Source organism: Agelaius tricolor, unplaced genomic scaffold (genome assembly GCF_023055355.1).
Source record: "Agelaius tricolor isolate 1412-34295 unplaced genomic scaffold, bAgeTri1.0.p SCAF_15, whole genome shotgun sequence".
NCBI lineage: Eukaryota > Metazoa > Chordata > Aves > Passeriformes > Icteridae > Agelaius > Agelaius tricolor.
In genome coordinates this window covers 15,275,658-15,294,064 of record NW_027269275.1, presented here as the reverse complement: position 1 = coordinate 15,294,064, position 18,407 = coordinate 15,275,658, and the positions used below count along the sequence as shown (strand labels likewise).

Here is an 18,407-nt window from a genome sequence, read left to right as displayed (position 1 = left end):
GCCAGGTGAAGTCAGCTGTCCTGGCTGTGTTCCCTCCCAGCCCCTTGTGCATCCCCGACCTATTTGTTGGTAGGGTATTATGAGAAGCAGAAAACCTTGCCTCTGTGTAAGCACTCTTGGGCAATAACAAAAACATCCCTGACCTCCCCAGAGGTCCTGGTACATGTGAGAGATGTCTGGGATGTTTGGCAGATGGCCACTGCAGCAATATAGAGGCCAACAGCTTCTCCCTGGCTGGAGCCAGAGAGATTGCCGCCGTCCTTCAGTGCCTGCTGTCAGGCACTGTGATGGCAGACAAGGACTGCCATGAGTGGGCTCAGATCTCTAAACTCAGAAGTAAAGGTAAGGAATTCCAGGTTAGGCCAAGGGGTCTAAAGGCAGATCAAGCCATGCAGGGCTGTGTGGGTGAACACCTCTTGCTCCTGTGCCCACTGCTGCCCTTTGTCTGATCCCTGCAGCCCCCATTCCAGCACGATGCCCTGGATGTGGCAGCAGCTGTAGCAAGAGCCCGTCCCCAGCTGGTGGAGTTGCTCACCCAGTGCCCTGAATGGCTGCTCTGCACTGCCCAGCGCCTCGTGCCCCAGGCAGCCCTGAGCAGCCTGGGCACCACCACCAGCCCCAGGGAAAAAACATCTCTGCTCCTTGACCTGCTGGAGGAGGCTGGTCCTGCTGCCTGGAAGCACTTTGCACAGTCTCTCTGCATGGAGTATGACCTGCCCCTGGACCTGGAGGTGCTGCTTATGAGCTCTGCAGGAGAAGGTAAGAGAGGTCAGGCCAGTTTCCCCTGGCCAAACAGAGCCAACACCTTGGCCACCCCTCACCATCACCCAGTCCAGGCAGTGGGACCACCAGTGCCCTCAGTTGCATGGCCTTGTTTTTCTTGGAAGCACAACTTCTGGCTTAGAAATGTAATTTGAGGTAAAAACCCCCTGACATTAACAGATTAAAGCAATAAAAATTGTACGCCCCCACCACCGGTAAAGCTGAGATGCGATTTTTGGATGGATTTATCTGAAGGAAGAAATGCTCCAATCTCTTTGTTCTGCAGACTTTTAATTGTTTTTTTTTTTTTAATTTTCCTGATCCAGAAAGGCAAGGAACACAGAATCACAGAATTGCCACACAAAACCACTTCTCCATATTCCTCCCTAGCAGAGGCAGTGGCTTTAGGGAAAACGAGTGATCCCTGGGGACCACGGTCCGTTAGTGTGTGTCATCTTGCAAACTACACAGAGTGCACACCCTCTGCCTTGTGAGGGCCTGTGGGGCCAGATAAGCTGTGCCTTTCCTTTAGGGGTTGCTTTCTCTGGTGATTAATTCTTCTCTTCTGCAGGAAGTCTCGCAGGATGGGTCCTTCTCAACGGTACTTTCACATTCTGCTTGTGGTAACTCTCATTGGTTGCATCAGCTGGGTGGATGCAGCCTTTGTAACCAAGTGCAGCAGCAGCAGCTATTTTGGCTGAGATGAAACAGGGCAAAGACCAGGCAACCATCAGGGAATGTGGATTGGTGGGGGATTTCTCTCAGGACTGAGGCTGAAACAGCTTTCAGCCTTTTGATACTGTGACATATCATAAAAGGATGTCTCTTAAGGAGCTGGCTTATACTGGTTTAACTTTTGTAGTAACAGCTGAGCATTACTAACCCCTCTGAAGGTGAACTGCTTCTGATTATGCTGAGGGGGTTTTGTGGCAGCTTTGAGCTGTGCAGTGAGTCAGAAAAGGCCCTTGACTGGGCTGCCGACTCAGCCAGTGGTTTATTAACAGAAAACCCTTCTTTGCAGGGAAAATAGGGCTTACCTTTTGGGCAACAGTGTGGTTCTAGATCAGCCAGAGCTGCCCATACTCCGAGTTTGTTTGTATCAGAGAGTAAAGTTGTTTTTCTTCTGCCTTGAAAGTGAAACTAACTGTGCTGTAGAGTAACCTGGAAGGAAAAGATCAGATGGAGACTTTTGAACCTGGATGTTTGCATCCCTTATACTGAGCCTTGGTTTGTGCCACTGTCTGTGTTGCAAGATGCTTGTCCTTTGTCTCTGGCCAGCTGCACTCTGAATTTTGAGAGCAGAATGCTCACATTAACCATAATTAATTTCCCATTCCACTCCTTTAGGTAACTTCAGCCAGACAGAAGAATCAGGCATAGACACGAGAGCCCAGTCATCTGTGCCAAAAGGTAAGGCTGGCACAGACCCTGGGCACTGAGCTCTTGGAGTTTTTCTTCTCTATACATGGCCTGGGCAGGGCTCCAAATGCCCAGATGTCCCAGGTATTGACCCTCAGCACTGGCAAGGTGTGGAGAAGCCACTGCAACTTGACATTTCATTGTTGTGTTCTTGGTGCTTTGCATGTGAACCTCCCCTGGTTTTGTTTTCTCTCCCTGAATTTCAGAAAAGCCTTGCTGGCCCCCTGCTAAGGAGCTCACTCATTTCAGTTTCTCTGCAGGAATCTCCCACCCACTCTACAAAACCCGTGCTGTTTGCACTATTACTGTGGTCAGCTCACTGGGAGGTGGAAGAGGTTGGTTTGGCTTTTAAAGGAAGAGCAGAAAAACTATCCAGGTGTTGATCAAGCAGAAACCACCCCAGAGTTGTCAGAATAGGAGCTTAAGGGAACAGATAGTAGGGTTTTCTTCAGGCTGCATTTGAGACTTTCCCAGCTGGTGCAGGTCATGAAGAGACACTTCTGCCTCTGCTTTATGCTCAGAGACTTCTGAGTCACAGCACTGCAAATGTTCGCATTAATGTCCTCTGTGTCATGTGCAGGTTTAAGATGTTGAAAATAAGAAGAAAAAAGTGACCTTTGTTCTGCATTGACTGCTGCCAGCTGCTGCGTGTCCTAGTGGGTCCATCTCACCAGCTGCTGGTGGAATGGAAATTTGAAAAAAATGCTGAAAGTTACTAAGACAGTCAAGAAAGACACATGCCTCTCTCAGCTCTGTCCATTCTTCCCATCTGACAGTCCATCATAAAAAAACAGGAAATGAATCACTATAAACAGCCCTGGGAATCTGTGGGCCCTGCATTCCCCAGCCACAGATATTGCCACATTCCCCAGGATATCAAAGCAGTTCCTCTGTTCAAAGCAAGGCAATGCCTCATCCAACCTGCAAAAAACTCACCAGTGAGGTGCTTGTGGCCCATCTCAGAAGAAGCAATTCTGTAATCTCAGCCTGAGTTTGCAAATAGTTTTATCTGTTTAGTTTTTCCTCTTCAGCTCCCCAGATTCTTTGCTGGAGGGTCTTGCCCAGCTTTACATGCTGCCATCCAAAATGCTCTTTTGACGTGGTTCTGACCTTTCCATTTCCAGGCTCTGCTCGCCGTCGCCCTTCCAGCAGCTCTGGGAGTGACAAAGATGCCAAACAACGAAGGCTGGGTATGTGAATATTCCAGAAGCTGTGCTGGGCTTCCCTCTGAGGAAAGGGATGTTAAACCTATTTAACATCCCTGCAGAAACACCCAGGAAATCAACTTCCAGCATTGAGGCCAGCATGGGTGAAGAGGGAGCTAGTGAACAGGGAATAACATGCATAATACACAGATACCTATTTCTCATCTTAGTAAGATTTAATTTTCATATAAAGCTGTCTCATATTTTTCCTGAATGTTGTTCTACTTTGGCCCCTGTGAAGAATTAGGAAGGGTTATGGGTTATTTTAGTTCAGTAGAAATTTGTCATTTCTACCCAGCAACCTCTGATCAGGGCCATCGTTTCTCTGTCTATAAGTGGTAGTATTTTGGATCTGTGGTGACTCACAACCAGCTTTTTCACCCTCATACCCCCTCTGCTGTCTTCTCTCTTAGATGCATGTGTGAAGTACAGGCATCTCCTCCTCAGTTCCATCCGCCAGAGGTACGGGAGCAGGAGAGCAGCAGAAGCACAGGAGCAAACACAGCCACTGCCTTTCAACCAAACCTTTGTCAACGTTGTCATCCATCAGAGCAAAGCCCCTCGCTTTAAAGAGAGAACAGAGAAAGGCCAAGAGGGCCTGGCAGGTGCTGCTGAGGCAGAAGAATGTGCAGACACAGCTTTGAAAGTGTCAGACCTGCTCTGCAGCGAGGCCCCGTCGCACACGACCAAGGTGATCTTTTTGTTTGGGAAACCAGGTATAGGCAAGACCAGGCTAATGCACAGGATTTGTCAGAAATGGGCAGAAGGTGTCCTACCTCAGTTTCTCTTCACTTTCCTGTTTGAGTTTCGGCAGCTGAATTTGTTAAAGAGGAAATTGACCCTGAAGGATCTTTTGTTTGACATGTTCCTTCAGCCAGAGGACAGCCCTGACGCCGTGTTCCAGGGCCTCCTGGAGAATGCCCAGCAGACACTGATCATCTTTGATGGGCTGGATGAGTTTGCAGCCAACATGGACATGTCACCCTCCTCTAAGAGCGGCCCAGCTCTTACCTCCCCTCTGTCCATATCCCAGCTCTTTGCAGACCTCTGCCATGGGAACCTCCTGCCTGGTTGCACAGTGTTGGTCACCAGCCGCCCGAAGAGGCTGCCTGACTTCTTGTTATACACAGTAAGTGTGTTGGCAGAAATTTGGGGATTTGACCATGAGAAGGTTGAGGAATATGTCAGCCACTATTTCTGTCAGCATTCATTCAGAGAACGAGCTATTGCTCACGTGAAGAACAACACCAAACTCCTCAGCATGTGCCTCATCCCTGCTCTGTGTAACATTGTGTGCATCTGCTTGGAGTATCTGTTCCTCAAACACCAGATGAGTGTGGAGCTTCCTCAGACTATGACACAGTTTTATATCAAAATGTTTCTCATCTTCCTGAACAAGCATCAAGGAGACTGTGCAGGTGATGAGGAGACTCAGGTGAACTGTAACAAAAAGGCCATTTTGGGTCTGTTTGACCTTGCACTGAGAGGCCTGGAAGAGAAGAAACTCGTATTTTATGTCCATGATATTCCTGAGGACGTGAAGGAATTTGCTTCCTTGCATGGGTTGCTGACTGTCTTTGAGGTGAAGACGAGTGGCACCTGCCCAGAGGTTGGCTATGCCTTTGTGCACTTGAGCTTGCAGGAGTTTTTTGCAGCACTGTGTCTCATGGTGAGTAGGAGGGTGGACAAGAACCACCTGAAGAAGAAGTTCTTCTTGAAGTCAAAGTGGACTTTAAAGAATGAGACAAAGACTGAGTTTATGGAGAGTTTTCACATATTTCTCTCGGGTTTGTCGTCAAGAGAGTGTAGGACATTCCTCATGATGCTGGCAGAGCAAGATGAGGCTTGGGTGCAGGAAAAGCAGGATGTGATCCTGCAGTCTCTCAAGAAACTGGCAGCCACTCATCTGTCAGGGCCTAAGGTCCTTGAGCTCTGCCACTGCACCTTTGAAACACAAAACCTCGAGGTAGCCCAGCACATTGGGAGCCTGCTGAATTTCAAGTATGAGTTTAAAAACTTCAGACTGACAACGCTGGACATGTCGGCTTTGGTTTTTGTCATAAACTCGGGCCAGAACTTGATTTGTTTGGATTTTGCAGGATGTGTGGTGGACACTGACTGTTTGGAGGTTCTGGCTGGCTGTAAAAATGTGGAACACTTGAGGTAAACACAGTGAGTGCTGTGAGCTGCTGGGTGGAGAGAAGGGATTGGAAGGTCAAACCTCAAGTTTGTTCTAGGACAGAGAGAGAGATGATGTGAGAAAATTTGATCAGAACAGCATCACTTCAGTACTGCAGAAATGTATGAAATAATGAATTTATGAGTGATTGAAGGATAATAAGGTGAAAAAAACATTCTGGCTATATTTTTGTTTGTTTTTCCATTTTGATTAAGGTGAACAGCGGGGTAGTTAATGCAGTAGATAAGAGGGAAGATGATAGGCATTTCTTTTCAATACAAAGGAAGGGTGAATCCTGCAGGCAAATTAAAATATCAGCTTTTGGTGTGTTTGTCTTTTTCCACTTTTCTTCACATTTTAGCTTTCGTAGCAGGAGATGTGGTGACGACTTTGCTGCTGCTCTTTCAAAGGGCTTACAAGGAATGGGGAGCCTGAAGAAACTGGAGTAAGTCTTTGCTTGTAACCCCTCTTCTCCCTTCCTGTCTGTTCTCTGCTCAATGATTTTGGCTCACCCCAGGCTGATCTGATCTGTGCAGGGTGTGAGGGTGACAGTGCCACACAGAGCAGCACAGACACTGTGGCTTTATGCTGGCACCAAGAGCAGAGTTGTGTTACCCTGATGGAAAAGGAGCATGAAGCTGGTTCAGGTGGCAGAGCCAGGCTGCCCCCTCTGTGCCTGTATGGGGGACACATGGTGCAGGCAAGGGTCTGAGACAGGCTTGCCACGTGCTCCAGGGGATTCCAGTCCTCCCTCTGCTTGGTTTGAGTGATCCTTTCTCTTTCCAGGCTGACAGGTGGGTGCATCACAGCTGAGGGGATGGCTAACCTGGTCCAGGCTGCATCCCAGTGCCTCCAGCTTGAGGAAATGAAGTGAGTGTGTTGTGGCAATGACCATAAATCAGCCATTCCTTCCTTGGGATACTAATGAGGCTGAATCCTGTGCAGCTTGCAGGACAATCGGATCCGGGATCCAGAAGTGAAGAGGGTGATGGACCTGTTTTCCAAAATGGAAAAGCTGAAGAAAGTAGAGTGAGTAAAAATGGGTTAAACCTTGGGTATTGTGAAGCCAAGCATAGCACAGAGATGTGGGGCACCAAGCTGAGGCACAGACATTTCAGTGCCAGCAGGGCTGTGCTGGACTCAGTTTGAGGTAGGCTCAGCCTCACAGTTCTTTTCTAATTCTTTTGAAATCATCCCAAGGGAGTCCTGGTGCCACTGACACCTCTCCAGGAATTACAGTGCATGTGCTCAGCTCAGTGTCTGGCTTGACTTTCCCTCTTCTGTTCCCCTTGGTGAGGCTCAGGTTGAGATATCTCACTCTGATTTAGGGAGGATGGCTCCATCAGAGTCTTCCCAGCCTTTCCACAGCTCCCTTCTCCTGTGCTGCTCCTTCTAAAGCTCCTGTGGCCATCATGAGCTGGCTGAGAGGGACAGACTGCTAGAAAATCTCCCAGCATGGATCTGCAGCTTTTTAGATGGAGAGAAGCAGCCTGGCTGAAGGGATTTAAAGCCTCTGAAGAGCTGCCAGGGGCAGTTGAAGCAGCAGCAGAGCTGCTGTGAGTGCTGGAGTCTGAGTGTATTTGTGTGACAGGACAGGGATAGCCACAAAGCCATGGGGTCAGAGCTCCACCTGCCCATCCCAGCTGAAAGGGACAGACTCTGCCTTTAAAGGCTTCCACACACCCCCAAGTGCAAGCAGGTAAATCCAAAATACCTGCAGTCATTGCTGGATCCCACACAGGAATTGATCACTGGCCTTGCAGTGTGGTCAGGGGTGTTTAAAAGCACAGCAGAAGGACAGAGGAAAGGAGGATTGTACCTGCTGCTCTTGCTCTCCTGGGCACACTGGAAAAAAGCTTGTAGGGAATGCCAGCCTGCCCCAGGGAGCAGAAAAGGCAGCAAACAGTGCCATTTGTAATCCCCACTCCTCACCCATCCCCAACACCCACAGAGTGCTGCTCCTGGCTCCTTCCAGGCTCTCAGGAGTGGTGCCCCATGGCCCTGAGAACAAGCAGGGGATTTGTAGCAGCAAGATCTTGTGTTTCACATCTAATGAGCTCCAATGAAACAGAACGAATGTGCAATTAAAGAGTAAACCCTCAGAGGCTGGAGGATTGTGTTCAGGCCTCCCTGCTTTAATAAACCATAATTAAATTGGATTTGTTGTAGTGGGAGTTGAACTGCACTGTGGATGAGTGGTGTAATCATGAAAATGTGAACCACCTCCACCAACTAACCCAAAACTGGTTAGTGCTCATATTGCTGCACATGGAAGAGTTATCTCTGATTCTAAATCCATGGGAGCTACAGCTTGCAGAGAAAGAACTGATAAAAATCTGATAATGCTTTTGTTGAGTCCTAGATGGAAATGCCAGAAGTTTTTGAGAAATACCCTTATTAAAAGATCACGTGCTTCAGGATATTTGGGGAGCAGAGCAGAGGGCATTTGTGCTACAAAAGAACATGCTGTGGGCTCCAGCAGCTGAGCTTCTATTTTCCCTCATGTTCACAGCCTGAGCAACAACCATCTTTCCTTGAATGCTGTTCTCAGTTTGGCAAAGGAAGGCATCGTGTGTCAAAATGTCACTGAACTCTGTGCCAGGTATCAGTACATGGGAGCTTTACAAAAGCAAGCAGGTTGTTCTCTTTAGATGCTGACTTTAAATGGACACTGCTTTTCAGCTTCATTGTTGGCTAATTGAAATGAACAAAAATCAGTTTGACTCCTTTTTTCTTTCCTATTGGAAACAAAATGTGAATTCCTCATACCGTGTACTTCCTCTTTGTATTTTTAATAGGTCTTTTTATCCTTGGTCTATAAAACCATTTGCAGGGTGTAAAATTCTTGTTGTATTACGGAATTTAAACTTTTAAAATTTAAACTGAGCTCTGCAATATATCAGAAAGGAAATTCTTTACTAACTAGCATACATTTGCTATGAGTCAGCTAATTTCAGTGAAAATGTGTGAATTTAGCTCCAGCTCTGCATCCCTTTAAATTACAGGCTTTGGGGTTTTCATGTGTCTGGGATGACAAAGGGTAGATTTTTTAAACCATCCTGGCTCTTGGGTTGTCTTATGTTCTAAGTTTAACAGGCCAAAGTAATCCCTGGTGTAACTCAAATTGCATATGGCTTTTTCTTATTTTTCTTGCTGGAAGGGAGTTTCTACTGAATCTCTTTCCAACAAACTTTGCAAAAAAAAAAAAAAAAAAGAAAAAAAGAAAAAAAATTCCTGGCCCAGTCTTTTTCAGTGTGTGACCTAATACTGACCTGGATCTCTTTTTCAGGGGGGACACCATGGTTATTCATTTTTCTGGCACATCTGGGAGAGCTCAAAGGTGAGACACTGCACAGTGGTGACACTGTGTGCAGTTGTGCTGATTGAAGTGTCACCATAAATAAACCACAATGACAGCACAGCTGGTGCCCACTGCCCTTGCATCTGCCTGAGCAATGGGAAGTGCAACCAGAAATAGCTGGGTTTGCACACACACCTAAAGCAGCTCCCCAGAGCCTGGGTAAGATTGAGGTGCTGTGGTTCTATTGCAAAACTGCTGAAAGACACAGAGCACAGACCTGGTGGTTTCTGCTGGGAAATACTGACTGGCACCCAAGCTGTCAGATAGTTCATGAAAGCATATCAAAAGCCAAATATTTTGCTTGTTTGCAGATCTCTGGATTTGAAGTTGGAAGAGAATAAAGAGCGCATAATTCCAACTAGACATGTGAATTTATGGTAAGAGGAGATATAGAGTCCTGTTGGTGCATGTGATTTGCAGATGGCAGGTAATATAGAAGGGCCAGAGAAGCAGATGTGTTCATCCTTAAGGACAGATGATATTTCCACATGTGGAAAAGCTTGAACTAAACCTGAATCAGTAAATAAGAATGACAATAGAAATCCTATCCAGCCCAGCCAGGGCACCCCCATCACCTCACTGCTCACCAAACCTCCCTGTTCACAGCTTGCAGGATCACAGGCTGCTTTCCCAACATGCCAAGATGATTGTGGCCATTCTCCAGAGCTGTCCCTGTCTCTCTGAAGTGGAGTGAGTGCCTCCTTTCCTTCCTGTTGAGTGGCTGCAGGCAGGTGCTGTGGGAGCAGGGGATCACAGGATCACAGCCTGGTTTGGGTTGGAAAGGGCCTTAAGGAGCATGGATTTTCTAAAGCAAGATGGTTTGGGTCTAAAACATGAATCATGTTGCCCAAGGGCTAAAACTTTTTGTCTGGAGTTGATTGATGCAGAAATATGCAGGGAAGATTGATCTGAGACAGAACAGTCCAGGCAAAACAGCAATTGCAGGAAAGGAACAGCAAGCAGGTTTTGAGGGCTTTGTTTTTATTGTTCCAATCAGTGCCCACTAACTGGAAAATGCTTCAGTTTGTCAGGCAACAAGCTTGGAGATGAAGGCTGCAGTTGTCTGCTGGAAAGCCTCCCCTGTCTATCAATTTCAAAGCAGCTGAAGTAAGTGTTGCCTCGTACAGAACCAACCTGCCTTGGTTTCTCCTGAAGGGAAAGGGTTCCAAGCATGCACAACACTGCTGGCTGCTTCACAGGGCATCCTGTGGGATTCCAGGGACCAGCTAATTGCCTTTTTCTTTCCCAGTCTCAGTCAAAACTGCCTCTCTGTCAGTGGCATGTGCACCCTGCTGAAGTCAGTAAATACCTGCCAGGAGGTGATGGAGGTGCAGGTCAGGTATGTGGCTCTGGAACCATGCCTGGCGTTAATCCCCAGCCTGGGAGTTGCATTCTGAGGTTTTTGTTGGGTCACCTTGGGCATGGGGTGGGTGCAGAGCATGTCCCAAGGTGGTCACTGACACTTGGTGGCCCTTGGTGACGTTGCTGGGAGCTGATTGCACTAGGGCCGTGGAGGGAGATGGAAAGCAAGAGAACAGGGACAGTGCAGAAGGCAATCTCACCCCTGAGGGGCTGCAGTTGTACTAATTACCAAGGATTAGGAACAGCTGTGTCCCATGAGGATGAGAGCAATAAAAGAGTGGGGGAGCTCCTCCAGAGGAGAGCTGGAGTTTGTTGGCTGTGAGGAGCAGGAGGAGTCAGGGCTGTGAGGAGCTGCCCATGAGAGGCCACTGAGAAGGTTTGGAACTTTTGCAATAAGATGACCACAGGCCATCAATCACAATGTGAGTGCTTGCAAACCTGGCTGTCCTTTCATGCCTGGGGTGTTTTAAAATGCTTCCCTGCTCTGTGCCTTGGGAAGTTTTGGAGACAGGATCTCTGCAGAGTGTGAGAACTGGTGACACCTCCTGGAGCAGCACTGGAAGTTCTTTCTCCTCTATTACTTTCACTTGAGAACAGACTCGAGTACAGAGATTTTGTCTGTGCTTTGTCTAGTGATTCAGAGAAACTGGATCATCACATACTGCATAATTTAATCCAGCCAGCATTTAAAACTGATGGAGATTATTTTATCTCCATCAGCTTTAATGATGGAGATAAAACACTTGCTTTGGGAGTGTTTTAAGCACAAGTGATTGGTGTCACCAGAGTTTTGCAGAACAAAACCAAACAAGAAGTCCTGTAAATAACCCGACCATGACACTGATTGATTACTTCTCTTCCTCACAGCCTTTCTTGTGATACTGCAGTCCTGAGGTTCAGAGATGACGGGGAGTTTGCTTCCCTTCCTCCTAGGTAGGCTGTGTGTGCACAAATGGTGTTATCTCAGCATCCTGTTTGGTTCTTGCATCCTGTGTAGGTACCAAGGGTAGCACTCCACTTCACAGCAGTTCCTGCCTCCCACCCCCACCCCCCAAATCTAAATGTGGAGCTGTCTCCTGGCTTTCTCAGCCACTTTGAAAAGTTGTCACTGCCTTCTGTAGTGTTTTATGTCTCTAGAGCAGCACGTTTCATCCCACAGCATCCTAAGCAGAGCAGGCTGTTCAATGACACCCGTGCTAGCTGATAATTGTGAGGGTAAAAAACCCAAGAGAATGCCCCACCAAATTCTGAAAAGATTCACAGATCCCTGCAGTTCAGAACACTCTGCATTTTGGATCATGACTCCTAAATCATGAGAGGTTTGGAGGTTAATTTTTCCCCTCAGAAAACTATGGTTAAAATAGCTCAACATGAAGGTTTTGTCCAAGAAACGCTTTCCTGTTGCTCCTGGGATTTCAGGTTCTCTCTTTATACCCTTGTTCTCTGTGGACTGAGCTCACAGTAAAACAGCATCTCCCATGGAATTTCACTTTTTAGCCAGAGAGAAACTGTGGCACCCTTACAGGCAGAGCCCAGTGGTTGTGCTTGAAAGAGAGTGACAGCCCGAGACAGGCACTCTGTGGGCTCCTTTAAGGCACCAGGTGGCATTTCAAACTCTGATATTTTAGGTTTTGCATGTTCCATTTAGTCATGAATAGTCAGATTTAGTTATAGTTTTACTGTTTATAGTTGTAGCTTTTAGTTACAGTTTAGTTAGTCATAGACATTTAATTATGAATAGTCAGATTTTTGTACAGGCACTTCACAAAACTTATTTAGGCAAAAGCTAAATTCAGCAAAATTCAGCTAAATTCAGCAAAAGCTGAATTCTCCATCAAACTTAGATAGAAATATCTCTTTCCCCTTCTCTCCAGTTGTCTGCATCCTCAGATATTTGGGTAGAAAAGGAGAGCTTGCAATTGGGAAAATGCAGGCTGGAGCCAGGGTAGCCCCAGGGATCTGCCAAACTGCTAAAGCAGAAGAGTTTCACCTTTGTCTGCTTTTGTGCTCACTTAGGGAGGAGCCTGTGTTCTCTACTGGTGACCAACAATGTGGGGAGGAAAACCAGACACCAACCACCTGCCAAAAAATCAGGTACCCTGGCCGATTTTCATTGTGTCCATGCACGTCCCATCTCTGGGTCCTGTTTCCAGTGTAACCTGCACCTCTAAGAGGGGAATCACAAGGGACCTGGGGAGCTGCAGGGTCTGCCCTGGCTGAGGGAATGCTGGAGCCCCTGGCAAGGGGCTGGGACCTGGTGCCCCCCCTGTGCCTTACCAAGGACACAGGACCTGCAGTGCCAGGCAGGGGTGGCATCACCTGGAGACCCTGGGGGAGCTGCTAAGCATCAAGGCATTTTTAAATTTCATTATTTTCTCTTCACTGATTCTCTAATTTTTCAGAGGAGTGAAGTTTACAACCTTTATTTGAAATCCTGCAGACCTGGATGATTGATTTCTTTTTTCCCCCCCCTAGACTGACAGACTGTAATCTTCAAGGCAGTGACCTGAAGAATGTGTGTGCAGTCCTGAAGGAATGTGGCCACATCTCTGAGCTGGAGTGAGTCCTCCTTAGCTCCTGTGGTGTGTTCCTGCAGTTATTTGGGATGCTGAGAAAATGCCCCTCAGTGTTGTAGAGAGTGGGGTAGAGGCACAGCCTGGTGGAAGATGTGGCTGTGCATACAGAAAACAGAGCTGATGGTGCCTATGGGTATTTTTACTGTGAAAATTAAATGCCTTTCTTTAAATCCTAGCCTATCAGGGAATTTTCTGGGAGATGAGGGACTTTTGCAGCTGTTTCAGTGCCTCCCAAAACTGAAAATGTTACGTTCTCTCAAGTGAGTAGCTCCTGTTTTTTCCTTATGCATGGGCTGGGTTTTGTGGAGTGCTGTCTGTGGAACACTTGGGAAGGGCCCCTCACAATCAGTGCAGGATATTCTGTGCTGGGCAGATGCACTGTGCTGGCTGCTCTGCCCCCACCTCCAGCCCAGAGCAGGTTGAGTCCATTTGAAGCTTGGCTGAGATCAGTGCCCCAGAGGCTCCGTGCTCGCCCCTCCATGAAGGGGACAGGTGGTTTTATGTCAGGTACCTCTGTCTGAAACTGCCTGAGGTCTTTAGCAGCTCACTGAATTTTTCCTCACTGGGAGGGGGAGCAGCTTGGAAGGCAGGGAAGTGCTGGGGAGACCCAGGTTCAGTGGTGGAGTCTGAGTTCACCTGCAGTGCTGGCTGGTGTTTGTTTATCTGGGTATTTCACCTGCACTCCCACTGCAACTGCTCTGTGCAGGACTGTGGCTGAAGGAGAATGGCACCATTCTGCACTGTTGAAAGAAATATTTATTGTTCCTGTTTGGTTAATTGAGCTTGTCTCAAGCCAAGACTGTTCCAGTTAGACAATCTCATTAGAACAAGTTGCTCTGAGAGAATGTGAATTCTCTGTCTTTGGAGATGATAAAAACCCAGCTGCACAATGTCCTGAGCTGCCTCCTCCATGCTGACCCTCCTGAGCAGGAGTTTCACCAGATCAGCTCTAGAGACCCATTCCAGCCTTGGCTATTCTGTGATTCTCTGAACACTAAAAGTGAGAGATGAATTTAAAATATATGGGAGTGAGTTGTGTCTGCAGAACTGTAGCAGGAAACACAGGCAGAGGGTGGGACAGCAGCAGCCTGGGAGTGCTGCACAAGGATCTGTGCAGCAGATGTGGTGTGGGGTTTATTTTTATCAGTTTTGCTTGCAGCAGCTGGTTTTCTTTTCTTCCTGCAGGTTTAACAACAACCGGATCTCCCTTAGCTCTGTGTTTTTCTTAGCTCAATCATTAACTACACTGGAACACATTAAAACAATGAGCCTCAGGTATGGCCAGGAGTACTTTCTTATATTCTTTTGCTATTTAAAACCTCAAGCTGTGGGGTTTTTTAGGGATGATACAGGAGCTTGTGTTGTCAAACTCCATGCTGATGATGTTCTTTTCTGGTTACAGCTTAGGACACCCCCAGGTGGTTCATCTGACCTTTTGGGAAAGAGTCAGGTAAAACCATACCCACTCACATAAGCCTTTAAAACTCCTTGTGAAGGTGACACGTGGGTCTCTGAGGTGTGTCAATGAAGAGCCAAACTCCAGCCAGGCTGGGGGAGCCCAGGGATGTTTCATGGCTGATGGAGGGCATGGAGTGTGCCCGTGTTCACAGGGGTTTTTGGATTGGGGAAGAGATGAGGATCTGACTCCATGTTTCAGAAGGCTTGATTTATTATTTTATGATGTATATTACATTAAAACCATACTAAAAGAATAGGAGAAAAGGTTTCATCAGAAGGCCAGCTAAGAATAGAATAGAAAGGAATGATAACAAAGGCTTGTGGCTTGGCTCTCTGTCTGAGCCAGCTGGGCTGTGATTGGCCATTAATTACAAACATCTAAGGTGGGCCAATCCCAGATGCACCTGTTGCATTCCACAGCAGCAGATAACCATTGTTTACATTTTGTTCCTGAGGCCTCTCAGCTTCTCAGGAGGAAAAATCCTAAGGAAAGGATTTTTCATGAAGGATGTCTGCAACAATGGAGCAGCCAGCAGCACCCAGCTGCTGAGACAGGCTGCAGTCACCTCCCTGCTGCCCAGGACACAGCACATGCCCAGGTGCTGAGGGGCTGCACAACTCTCTGGAGGCTGGAAAAGGGCAAATAAAGCTCTTTTTCTTCTGGGGATGGGCTGAACCTCATTCTGGCAGGTGGTGAGGGGAGGCAGATTGGAGCAGGAGGCCACTGCCACCACCTCAGCCCCTTCATGGGGAGCTGGCTACAGGGTGGAGAACAGCAGCACAGCGCATGGGCTAAACTGTTCCTTCCCCAGCAGCACCAGCAGATGGAGAAGTGGCTCCCTGGCACGCCCCAAGCAGGAAGCAAAAGGACAAAGCTTTAGGTATGGCAGCCTGGCTTCCTTCCCACCAGGACTGGGGGGAGAGGTGATTGTGGGGGTCTTTAAGGCAGTGTGGTGTGTGGGACTGACCCATCCCTCCAGCTGTGTCTCCTCAGAGAGGAAATTAAATAGTGCATCTTTTGCTTGGTTTGAAGGGATTGTCTTGCTTTCCAGCAGAGGAAGCTCCTACCCATAAATAAGGAGAGACAGATCTGTGTGAGTGTGACATTCATCCCATGCAGACCTGCCAGTTTGTCACCCAAAAAGGCTTCTAGGATTTCCTTCCTGGAGGAAAAGGACAGAGGAGGCACCAATTCCAGCCTTCCTCTGGGAGAGCCCAGACAGTGCTGAGGAGGGAAAGATGCTCTCCATTCTCCTGAGACAACTGAGTCACCAATGATGTAGTTCTAGGGAGGGAACACCCAAAGTTTTGGTATTTTGGTGGACTGGCTCTCTCCAATCAGCTCAGGGGTGGTGAAGTCATCTGCTTGTCCCAGGTTGTGATTTCTTAGTCCCAGACCAAGGGTAGCAAAATCTGTGTAGTGGAAGTGAGAGGGTCACCATGGGCCTTGTCCTGGGCTGTGAGGCTCTGGTGGCATCCTGTGAGCATGTCCAGCTCCTGAGTGCTTTGTTTGCTTCAGTCTCAGGGACTGCAGAGTGGGTCTGGAGGATGTGACCAGGCTGTGCCAGATACTGGCTCAATGTCCCCAGCTGACAGAAATCCAGTAAGTCCGTCTGTCTGTCTGTCTCCCCAGCCCCAGACACAGATTTGATGTTCAAACCCCAGATTTGATGCTCAGGGTGGCAGCTGGTGTACCCCACCTCTCCTCTCTATCATCCTCACCCAGATACTTGGCTGATCCCAGACTTTCTACTGTCCTGCTTCAAAGAGAGCTTGGCCCCTCCTAAGGCTACCACATCAGTGTGTAAAGGCCCCAGAAACACATGTGTGTTCTCATGATCTTCCTCAATCCTGTGTCTAGAAACAATTGTTGTCATCTATTCCTCGAGACCTCAGCTTGTAGCAAGGCCAGCAAGAGCTCCTGGCCCACCAAGCCATGAGCTCTGCTCCTCAAGGGCTCCAGGCAGGAGCTTGGCTCTGAGAAAACTAGAATGCTGGTCAGAACAAAAACTGAGTAATAGCAAATAAAAATAACCTAATTCCCCTATTGCCTGCATGAAGGACATCAGTGGCATCGTTTTGTAAATGTGCAGTAATGGAAAAGTGAGACTCCTGAAACTGGAATGTTGATTGGCTCTAGGATGTAAAGAAACACAGAGATCAGGCTGTAAGGACTAAATCTTGCCCAATTCTCATGGCATTTCTCAACACGCCCTTTCACAGAATTTGCCCATTTGTGTGTGCATGTCCATGTAAATGTTACAGAAATAATTAGGGATTTAAACAGTTTCTCCTGGGTTTTGTTTCCTTCCATGTTTTGCAGTCTGTCTGGAAATTCATTGAGTGACCAGAGCATTGAGAGATTACTGAGCTTTCTGCCATCCCTCTGTCATCTGACACTACTGAGGTAATGCTTGGGGTCCCTGCTTTCAAACATTGTTTTGGAAAGTGTTAATAGCACAGTAGATCTTTGGAGCATTAATCAGTAATTGTAAACTAACAAGCAAGGCAAAGGAAATGCAGAAATGCTTTCACACCCATTCCTTTCTTGTTTCTAGAAATAAAGCAGCACTTTAATGATATTTAGCAAAGGGCAATTCAGAATCACAGAATAATGAGGTTGGAAGAGACCTCTAAGATCATCAAGTCCAACCCATGCCCTAACACCTCAACTAGACTATAGCACCAAGTGCCATGCCCAGTCTTTTTTTAAACTTTTGTTTCAGGCTGGAATCCAGGCCAGGGAAGCCCTGTCAGGGGATAGGGCACTCCAGTGTGTGGACAAAGAGCCCAGGAGGAGCTTGGCCGTGTTTCACAAGGTGTTGTAGCATGGAGGAGCAGCAGGGTCTCGTGAGACTGAGTTTGCCCAGTCAGGAGGTTGCTTCCAGTTTGGGCTGTCTCTAGTCCAGCAGCCCCCAAGGAGGAGTAGCCCAGTGTAAGCCCTTGGTCTGTACTCCCTTTTTGGTCAAAGGGGACTAAAGGAGCCTCTCCTTTAGGTAGAGGAGCACTGAGTGCCAATGCTCCAAACTTTAGGTCCTTGCTCCCTCATCCTGAGTTAAATGGGATGTATCCAATCTTCTGTGTCTCAAAATGAACAATGGGAAAATTGGGCTGTGTGTATGGCAGCCTCTCTTCTTAGGAGCTGATTTCAGTGTTTCTTCTTTCCCTTCTCTTACAGTATTAGGAAAAACTCCTTGTCCCCACGCTGTGCTGTTCTACTGCTCAACTCCATCAACCTCTGTGATCGGATCAGAGCAGTGGAAGTCCGGTGAGGCACTCAGACTCTGGAGCCCAGCAGCTCAGCCCTGCAGGGCCTACAAAGCCTGTCATCCTTGGAGATCAGTGCTGAAGGACTGTCCTTTGTGTCTGCTTCAGGTCCAGGGAAAATGCCTTCCTGCATTTAGGAGCAAGCACACAGAGCCAAAGGACATCGTGCAGGTACTGGCACCGAGCACTGGCTGGAATCCTCTGTGGGTGGGTTTGAAGCACCAGTGCAGGGAGCCAGATTGCCTCTTGTATTGAGAATTCATGGGCTGGTGGCCAAGGAGCTCAGGCCCCTAAGCTTTAGGGCTCAATTAATCTGCTCAAGTGCAGGTCGGAACCATTTGGATGCACTGGGATGGCAGAGGCCAGTGATTTTCTTTTTCTCCTTTTTTCTTTATGATCATCTTGAGTTGCACCAAATTCTGCTGCATGAGCACCTGAATTGAGCCCTCATCAGTGCACTCTCCAAATGTGTGCCTCAAATTCTGGAGGATAACCTCCACACATGACCATCTGTGTGATGAGAGATGTGTCTGCAGCCCTCTGGGAGTGATGGCCCTGGAGTGCCCCTGCACAGGAGCCTGTAAATGTCTCTGTCCCAGCACCAAGGGACGGCAAAAAGTGTGATTTCTGCACAGAGCCTGGTGTGAAGGTGCAGGTGGGCAGTGCTCAGGCTGAGCTGGCTGCTGGCCATGCTTTAACTCTCCTGCTGCCTCCCACAGGCTGACAGGCTGTGCCATTGGGGAAGGGCAGGTGGAGGAGCTCTGCAGCATCCTGGAGCAGCACGGCTGGCTGGCAGAAGTAGAGTAAGTGGGGCTGGG

At 47.9% G+C, this 18,407-nt stretch overlaps 1 protein-coding gene across 5 annotated transcripts in view; it reads left to right on the top strand.

Annotated features, from left to right (window-relative positions):
* Nucleotides 1-18,407, top strand: part of NLRC5 (NLR family CARD domain containing 5) — a 34,855-nt gene that overhangs the window by 2,953 nt on the left and 13,495 nt on the right. For 2 of the 5 annotated variants that reach the window (XM_071440694.1, XM_071440693.1), the window contains exons 3-27: nucleotides 459-759; nucleotides 2,110-2,172; nucleotides 3,306-3,371; nucleotides 3,800-5,549; nucleotides 5,927-6,010; nucleotides 6,352-6,435; nucleotides 6,511-6,594; nucleotides 8,078-8,167; nucleotides 8,855-8,905; nucleotides 9,238-9,303; nucleotides 9,533-9,616; nucleotides 9,950-10,033; nucleotides 10,176-10,265; nucleotides 11,156-11,221; nucleotides 12,305-12,382; nucleotides 12,764-12,847; nucleotides 13,041-13,124; nucleotides 14,050-14,139; nucleotides 14,267-14,314; nucleotides 15,135-15,203; nucleotides 15,842-15,925; nucleotides 16,646-16,729; nucleotides 17,501-17,590; nucleotides 17,698-17,760; nucleotides 18,309-18,392. In XM_071440694.1, the coding sequence (XP_071296795.1) occupies nucleotides 459-759; nucleotides 2,110-2,172; nucleotides 3,306-3,371; nucleotides 3,800-5,549; nucleotides 5,927-6,010; nucleotides 6,352-6,435; nucleotides 6,511-6,594; nucleotides 8,078-8,167; nucleotides 8,855-8,905; nucleotides 9,238-9,303; nucleotides 9,533-9,616; nucleotides 9,950-10,033; nucleotides 10,176-10,265; nucleotides 11,156-11,221; nucleotides 12,305-12,382; nucleotides 12,764-12,847; nucleotides 13,041-13,124; nucleotides 14,050-14,139; nucleotides 14,267-14,314; nucleotides 15,135-15,203; nucleotides 15,842-15,925; nucleotides 16,646-16,729; nucleotides 17,501-17,590; nucleotides 17,698-17,760; nucleotides 18,309-18,392 (3,821 nt within the window). The remainder of the gene's footprint in view (nucleotides 1-458; nucleotides 760-2,109; nucleotides 2,173-3,305; nucleotides 3,372-3,799; nucleotides 5,550-5,926; nucleotides 6,011-6,351; nucleotides 6,436-6,510; nucleotides 6,595-8,077; nucleotides 8,168-8,854; nucleotides 8,906-9,237; nucleotides 9,304-9,532; nucleotides 9,617-9,949; nucleotides 10,034-10,175; nucleotides 10,266-11,155; nucleotides 11,222-12,304; nucleotides 12,383-12,763; nucleotides 12,848-13,040; nucleotides 13,125-14,049; nucleotides 14,140-14,266; nucleotides 14,315-15,134; nucleotides 15,204-15,841; nucleotides 15,926-16,645; nucleotides 16,730-17,500; nucleotides 17,591-17,697; nucleotides 17,761-18,308; nucleotides 18,393-18,407) is intronic. The other 3 variants (XM_071440697.1, XM_071440695.1, XM_071440696.1) reach the window with 3 other exon arrangements.